Here is an 8654-nt window from a genome sequence, read left to right as displayed (position 1 = left end):
TATCTAGGATAACTTGAATATCCCGGTTTAATCTCTTATCCTGGTTTCGTGCAACAGGCCCCAGAGCACTCAGGCATATGGGGGGGAGGGGGAGATAAGGTTCCAGACCAGAAGAAAAAGAAGAAAAACAAAGATACCTTAGTACTTTAGGGAACCCCAAAGTTCAAAAGGTCCAAGGCACCCTTCTTGCAAAAAGTTTAAAAAAAGCCCTTTATTTACGTGTGTCTGTGTGTCTGTGTGTCTGTGTGTGTGTGTGTGTCTGTGTCTGTGTGTCTGTGTCTGTGTGTCTGTGTGTCTGTTTGTCTTGTGTGTGGTGTGTCTGTGTGGTGGTGTCTGTGGTCTGTGTGTCTGTGTCTGTGTCGTTGTGTGTCGGTGGTCTGTGTGTTGGTCTGTGTTGGTCCTGTGTTCTGTGTTGTGCTGTGTGTGTGTGTCCTGTGTCTGTGTCTGTGGTGTGGTTTGTGTGTTGTGTGTGGTTGTGTAGTGTTCTGTGTGTCTGTGTGTCGTGTCTGTGTCTGTTGTCTGTTTCGTGTGTCGTGGGTCTTTGTGTGTGTGTGTGGTGGTGTGTGTGGTTTGTGTGTTGTCCTGGGTCTGTGTCTGTGTGGTCTGTGGTCTGTGTCTGTGTGGTTGTGTGTGTGTGTGTCCTGGTGTGTGTTTTGTGTGTGTCTGTGTGTGTGTGGTGTCTGTGTGTCTGTGTGTCTTGGCCTGTGTCTGTTGTCGTGTCTGTGTGGTCTGTGTTCTTGTGTTCCTGTGTCCTGTGTGTGTGTGGTGTGTGTCTGTGTCTGTTGTCTGTGTCTGTGTCCTGTGTGTCTGTGTCTGTGTGTCTGTGTCTGTGTGTGTGTGTCTGTGTGTCTGTGTCTGTGTGTCTGTGTCTGTGTGTGTGTGTGTGTGCGCGTGCGTGTGTGTCTGTGCGTGTGCGTGTGCGTGTGCGTGTGCGTGTGTTCCTCTCAGTGCTGCTGACCTGGGTGAACTGCTCCAGCGTCCGCATGGCGACCAGGATCCAGGACGTGTTCACGGTGGGGAAGCTGATGGCGCTGGGCCTCATCATCGTGGTCGGCCTGGTCCAGATCTGCAACGGTAACATCCTCGTGTTGTCCTCCCGTCAAAATTGAAAATCATCTTTTTATCAATGTTTTTAACTTTTTCTTACGATTTTGTCCCTTTTTTCAACACTACCTTACCTTTTAGCTTACAGTTATTTTTGGGAATTTATGGTCAATAAACCTCATTTATAGGAAATTATACCTAATGTTTGAGTTAGAAAAGCAGAAATTAGGAATTATTGAGACTAAAATTAAAGGAATGGATGTTGATGATAATCACAGACTGGAATATGTCAACTTTTACTCAATACTATTTCAACAACACTTCACTTTGTTTTCAAATGATATCAATTCAATTCAATTCAATTTTATTTATATTATCAATTCATAACAAGAGTTATCTCAAGACCCTTTACAGACAGAGCAGGTCTAGACCACACTCCAGAATTTACAAGGACCCAACAGTTCTAGTGGTTTCCTCCAGAGCAGCAACAGGGCCACAGTGGCGAGGAAAAACTTCCTTTTAGGCAGAAACCTGGGACAGACCCAGACCCAGACCCAGTCTCAGACCCAGACCCAGACCCAGGCCCAGACCCAAACCCAGGCTCTTGGTAGGCGGTGTCTGACGGGCCGGTTGGTGTTCGAATGAAGAGTGGCAATAACAAAAATAGAAAAAAATAGTAGTTTGTAGCAGTTCTTTGTAGTAGGTGCATGGCATAAGGCAGGACGCGGTGCGGGCAATATTACCAAGGACAGCAGGAAGGCTAGAAGGACGTAGCAGGAGTAGCAGGAAGTAGCAGGACGTAGTCAGGACGTTGAAGGACGAGCAGGACGTAGTCGCGGACGTAAGCAGGACTTAGGCGGAGTAGCAGGGCAGTTCAGAGTGCGGCCTTGCAGGGACGTAGCCGGTGGACGTACAGGGACGTAGCCGAACGTAGCAGGATGTGCAGGACGTAAAGGAGAGCAGGAACGTTGCAGGACGTTGCAGGACGTCCCCCACCCCCCCCCCCCCCCCCCCCCCCCCACCCCCCCCCCCCCAGGGACTAGCAGGCGTAGCACGACGAGCGGCTACGTACGCGGACTTGCAGGACGTAGACGACGTGAGTCAGGACTCGTAGAGGACGTTGCAGACGTAGCAGGACGTTAGCAGGGGTCGCAGGACGTAGCAGAGACGTAGCAGGACGTCAGCAGGACGTTGGAGGACGTAGCAGGACGTAGCAGGGCACCGCAGTTGTAGCAGTTGAACATGGCATCACAGAACATGGAGCGGGACCATGGCGACAGCTGCTACCCTGATTTGGAGCCTCTCTGATCCGAGGGAACATGCTGGGAAAAAAAAAGAAAAAAAAAATCAAATATCAATATAAAATTGAATAAGACCCAAAATTAATGAAAGTAGAGATTTGTACTTGGCAAAGAGCGTTGGAATCAATCATGTTATTTTGGGGAATTAAAAAGAACATTGATATAGGAAAACGGTTCAATTTGACCCGAGAGAAGATCAGGTAAAATGCAGCTTTAAGGAGTCCCCCCCCCCCCCCTGCAGGAGATTAGGCATAATGCAGGGAGGAAACATGGAAAAATAACAGAAAACAGAACAAAGAAGCAGGATAAAAACCATAACACTGTGTCCTGGTTTGTCCTACAGGGAACTACGAGGCGCTGACCCCCCAGGTGGCCTTCTCCATGGACAGGACTCCGACGGTGGGCCAGATCGCCCTGGCCTTCCTGCAGGCCTCCTTCGCCTTCAGCGGCTGGAACTTCCTCAACTACGTCACGGAGGAAGTGGTTGAACCCAGGCGGTGAGTGTTCATGCTTCTCGTCACCTCCTCAACATCTTCCTGTGCTGGAACCATAGAGAGAAAGCCGGAAACTATCTATAGAAGATCTGTGGTCCATGACTGTGACATGATGGTCTGGAGAAGTTCACACAGATCACGAAGGGGCTTTGGAAGGGAACCCCAAACTTCAAAAGGCCCAAGGCACGCTTCATGAAAAAAAGTTTAAAAAGTCCCTTATTTAGGTGTGGGTGTGTGTGTGTGTGTGTGTGTGTGTGTGTCTCAAGTGTGTGTGTGTGTGTGTGTGTGTGTGTGTGTGTGTGTCCCGCCCGGCAGTGTGTGTGTATACACAGAGGGTTACTAGTTCAAGTCCCCATTCGGACCACTAGTGTGGACTGGTAGCTGAAGAGATGCCAGCTTACCTCATGGGCACTTGCTCTTGAGCAAGGCACCGAATCCCCCCCCCCCCCTCAACCACTCACTGGCAGCCCCCCCTCATTCTGACATCTCTCCATTAGTGCATGTATAGGACCTGAGCATGTGTGTGTACTTCAGGCCTGTGTGTGTAGTGTGTAATAACAACAGTGTAAATTGTAATTCCCCCATAGAGGATCAATAAAGAGTAGAAATTATTAGTTAAGATAAGAAAAAACGTTATTTGTCCCACAGTGGGGAAGTTGAAAGATTTGTGTTGGTTTCTATTTTTTCACCCCACCAACAGTTTCTACTCTTTTTCTGACTGTGTGAACCCGACTTTATGCATGTTTTGATAGCTTCTCCTTTTGTTTTTGCCTGTGTTGTCTGTGCGTGGCGTGTGGCGTCATCAGGAATCTACCTCTTGCCATCTACATCTCCATCCCTCTGGTGACCTTCGTGTACACGCTCACCAACATCGCCTACTTCTCCTCCATGTCGCCCGAGGAGCTGCTGTCCTCCAACGCCGTGGCTGTAGTGAGTAACAGGGCGACACCACGATCATCACACAGTTTGTATCGTATCGGCCTCAAAAACCCTTTATCGGTCGGGCTCTAGTTATATATATATATATATATATATATATATATATATATTTACCTCTTACCGTGCAGCCCCAGAACACACCGCCATGATGTTGTTGTGTTTCTCCCATCTGTCATTCTGCGTTTCAGACCTTTGGAGAGAAGCTGCTGGGGATGTTCTCCGTCGTCATGCCGATCTCCGTGGCTCTGTCCACCTTCGGAGGAATCAACGGCTACCTGTTCACCTCCTCCAGGTGAGATCACAGATGCACTCTGGGATCGGAGGAAAAAAAACTTTTACATTTCTTTAAACCAATCCCAATCATTTTGGGCGGCGCCAAGCTCCGGGCTCTGCTGAATAGTCGAGATGGGTATAGCTGCAGCCTGGAGCGTCCCATGTCATGCCGGCCCGTCTAATGCCGAGGTGTGTCCATTGTGCGACATTGACGCTGTCGGGGTCCAGACTAACTCTCCTTTGACCTCTGATCTGCAGGCTGTGTTTCTCTGGAGCCCGAGAGGGTCACCTGCCCAGCCTGCTGGCCATGATCCACTACAAGAACTGCACCCCCATCCCTGCCCTGCTGGTCTGCGTACGTACAACCTCTACATCCATTTACACAGCTGTTTTGCTTATGTTACATGATGCAACCATCCACAGTATTACATAGTTACATTACATAATATTACAGTATTACATAGTACTAGAGTATTTAGTTAGTGTATGTTGGTGTGTATTTCTATGACCTGGACCAGGGATCTACTGGTTGGTTATTTTGATCAGGCTTGATCAGACTTTGTTGCAGACATCCATCCATCCATCCATGCATCCATCCATCCATCTTCGTCCCCTTAACCGGGTCTCGGGGGCAGCAACTCCAGTAGGGGACCCCAAACTTCCCTTCCCCAAGCCACATCAACCAGCTCCGACTGGGGGGGTCCCGAGGCGTTCCCAGGCCAGGGTGGAGATATAATCCCTCCACCTAGTCCTGGGTCTTCCCCGAGGCCTCCTCCCAGCTGGACGTCCCTCCACCTAGTTCTGGGTCTTCTCCGGGGCCTCCTCCCAGCAGGACGTCCCTCTACCTAGTCCTGGGTCTCCCGAGGCCTCCTCCCAGCTGGACTTGCCTCCACCTAGTCCTGGGTCTACTGCGGCTCTCCCAGTGGACGGCCTCCACCTAGTCCTGGGTCTTACCTGAGGCCTCCTCCCAGCTGGACTTGCCTCCACCTAGTCCTGGGTCTTACCTGAGGCCTCCTCCCAGCTGGACGTCCCTCCACCTATGGATGGATGGATTCGGTATTCAGCCTAACTCCAAAAAATCAGGATTTGGTGCATCCCTAGTATTGATGATTTTGTGTTTTACTCACATTTATTGCGGTTATTGGGCTTTTATGACTATTGATCTGTTGTATTGTATGTATTTATTTGGCCTGTAAGGCTAAAAGACTTTGTGACCTTGTCTGTGAACAGTTCTTTAAACCAAACCGTTACTTAACAATGGTAACGTGTGTTTGATAATCATCACATGACGCCGCCACGCCTCGCTGTGCTCCCCAGTGCTCGGCCACCATCGTCATCCTCTGCATCGGAGAGACGCACAACCTGATCAACTACGTCTCCTTCATCAACTACCTGTCGTACGGCGTCACCATCGCAGGCCTGCTGTACTACCGCTGGAGGAAACCCAACCTGTACCGACCCATCAAGGTACTATGTCCTCTTTACAAATCACTTGAAAATCCATGCTTTTCTCGCCTAAATTTTTACCCCCTGAAGAGTGCTGCAGTTCCCACATCCTTCTGCCCTCTGGGATGACTGAGGTCGTTGGGAAGTTACCACTCTCAACTTGTTGTTTCCAGTGTCAGTGGGACTCTAGGTCTTACTGACACAGAGCTAAAGAGGTTAGAACACAGAATTTCTATTTCCGTTTAAGTAAATCATCTGTAAAATGATTAAAAAACACTACTGTAAGCATATCAAATGGGCTACATACAAAACTAGTCCCCTAGCCACATGTCTCAACTTGACTCAGAAATGGATTTTACATGACTTTATTTCTACAGATTTGTCTGTGCATTTTTCTCATTTCCTTTCAGAAAAAAAGCCCAAAAAGGGCAAAGTACAAAACTTCTCAAATTTAAAAAACACATCCACATCACTCACACACATACCTGAAATAACCACATGCATACATTTATAGAAATAAGTAATTATAAATTGATGAAATGGTGAAATGCCATAAGAAGACCATATTTTTGCTTTGACACAGCTGGAGCTAGTGATGGCCAAACGAAGCTTCATGAACCAGTGTCTTTATTTTCTGAGCCCACTAGATGGCGCTCTCTGTTCCACAATTGGTTGAGAACACAGTGAATTGCAATGCCTTAGGTCTTTCTCTTAAAACCAAGAGCGCCGTCTAGTGGGCTCAGAAAATAAAGACACTGGTTCATGAAGCTTCGTTTGGCCATCACTAGCTGGAGCCATCACAGGGTTAAATTTTTCTGGTCATGTTTGGTGTCAATCAACTCGTCTTCTCGTTTCATGGCATTTAGTTTTAACTGCATGGAATAGCTGTCAATCTTTCCCAAGTCCCTCCTCTGTAAACCCTGCGACTTGATTGGCTTCAATAAGGGACAACTCAGGTTACAGTGGACGGATTGGCTGAAGAAAGCTGTCACTCAACTCCTTAGGTTTCAAGCTATCCGGCTTTGTGCAAAGATCCAATGTGGCTGCTTCAGGACAGACGGCGGGAGCGATCGAAGTCCAAAAATGATGGACTGTTCAGCTTTGTTTAGAGGAAACTCGGCCAGAATCTACAAGATTGTGAGGGGACCAGCTCGTTTTGGATTGAAAGGGTTGAACGTACTTATTCTTTGAACTGTTGGCGATGTAGCAAAAAAGAAATGTATGACGATGTTTCACCGCTGTGGATAAAGACACGAGGACAAAGGCAGGGATGCAGCGCGACTTTAGACAGAAACGGTGCAGAATCTCTCTGTGTTTCTTTACTTCATAACATGATTACAACCGCTTGAAGAAAACGTTGTCTCCTAAAATGGAGAAAACGTTCCGTCAGCGGGACCGTGCTGGCCGAGAGGATATGTTGACACACACACACACACACACACACACACACACCACACACACACACACATGCTAAAGTTGATTAAAAAGAGGAATAAAAAAACTCTTTTGGAAATTTATCTTAATGCCTTAATTAAAAAAAATTAGGAAAATCCAACCTTTAAGGACACCCATTTTCTTTGTGAATGAATAATGTTTCATAAATAAATGAATGTTCTTCCTTAAAATACGGGGGGGGGCATAAGTATACACCCATCATCACATACCCTTCACCATACATAGGGATTATCATGGTGTTATTTCAATAACAACAGCTAATAGCTGGTTTGATTTGCGTTGAGAGATGATTTTATGGAAAGTTTTAAGAAAGAACATTTATTTATTTATGAAACATTATTCATTCACAAAGAAGATTGGTTTCCTTAAAGGTTGGATTTTCCTAAATTGTTTTGAATATTTATATATATATATATATATATACACTACCGGTCAAAAGTTTGGGGTCACTTACAAATTTCCATTTCACTCCATTATAGACAGGATAGCAGCTGATCTGAGTGGGGGGGGGCTGATCTTTAATGCAATATCTACATTGATCATTATCAGCAACCATTGATCCAATGTTCCAAAGGCTCATTATGTTCACTAATCTGATGTCATTTAAAAAACTAACTAAGAAAACATTGGACCAGCCTTATGCAATTATGTAAGCACATAATGTAATCTCAAAACTGCTGACCGGGTTTAAAAAACAAGGCAACTGATCTCAGCTGGGATTCGGTCTACAATGGAGGGCAATGGAAATTTCTAAGTGACCCCAAACTTTTGACCGGTAGTGTATGTTAAATGCCAGACTGACCTCGGGTGGTCTCCTCCAGGTGAACCTGCTGGTTCCGGTCTGCTACCTGATGTTCTGGGCCCTGCTGCTGGGTTTCAGTCTTTACTCAGAGCCCGTGGTCTGTGGCGTGGGTCTGGTCATCATGCTCACCGGCGTCCCCGTCTACTTCCTGGGCATCCACTGGAAAGAAAAACCAAAGTGCATCTACAACTTCATCGGTGAGTTCCTGAAATGTACAACATTTAGTTTTTCTGGGTTAAAACCTCCTTGAGACGCTTTTCTCACTTTTTAGAAGTTCTTTGTCAAGTTTTTTTGGACATTTTTGTTGTTTTTGAAGTTTTTCTTAAGCTTTCTCCGTCATATTTTGACGTTTTCTAACTTTCCCAAAGTTCTTTTTCACTTTTCAGAATTTCTTTGTCAATATTTTTGGACATTTTTGTTGTTTTTCTGTCTTTCTCCCAAAAAAAATTGACATTTTCTAACTTTTCCCAAAGTTCTTTCTCACTTTTTATAATTTCTGTGTTGAAATGTTTGTTGTTTTGAAGTTTTTTCGAAGCTTTCGCCCACATTTTTTGTCACTTTTTTGACGTTTTGTCACTTTTCCCAAAGTTCTTTGTCATTTTTTCGGACATTTTTGTTGTTGTTTTTGAAGTTCTTTCCGACTTTTTACAGTTTCTTTGTCGATTTATTTTTACATTATTAATATTATTATTTTTTGGACGTTTATGCCTTTTCCCTACATTTCTGTCACTTTTTTCAGTGTTCTCAAATCTTTTTTTTCTTTCTTAAAATGCTATAAAATTAAATAAAACTCCCAAATTCAATGAAAATAGTGAAGTGATCAGTTATTCAACTTGTGAGGAGCGTCGTGTGGAACCATCCACGTTATTCTTTTTACAATTTCATGAAGAAAACCCAAAT

At 45.5% G+C, this 8654-nt stretch overlaps 1 protein-coding gene across 1 annotated transcript in view; it reads left to right on the top strand.

The window, feature by feature from the left end:
• slc7a10b (solute carrier family 7 member 10b) overlaps window positions 1–8654 on the top strand; it is a 26896-nt gene that overhangs the window by 17036 nt on the left and 1206 nt on the right. Inside the window, exons 4-10 of the mRNA XM_032511551.1 lie at window positions 949–1074; window positions 2689–2842; window positions 3646–3769; window positions 3967–4070; window positions 4310–4406; window positions 5369–5518; window positions 7774–7951. Coding sequence (XP_032367442.1) covers window positions 949–1074; window positions 2689–2842; window positions 3646–3769; window positions 3967–4070; window positions 4310–4406; window positions 5369–5518; window positions 7774–7951 — 933 coding nt within the window. The remainder of the gene's footprint in view (window positions 1–948; window positions 1075–2688; window positions 2843–3645; window positions 3770–3966; window positions 4071–4309; window positions 4407–5368; window positions 5519–7773; window positions 7952–8654) is intronic.

Source organism: Etheostoma spectabile, unplaced genomic scaffold (assembly GCF_008692095.1).
Source record: "Etheostoma spectabile isolate EspeVRDwgs_2016 unplaced genomic scaffold, UIUC_Espe_1.0 scaffold383, whole genome shotgun sequence".
NCBI lineage: Eukaryota > Metazoa > Chordata > Actinopteri > Perciformes > Percidae > Etheostoma > Etheostoma spectabile.
This window is presented reverse-complemented; position numbering and strand designations above follow the sequence as displayed.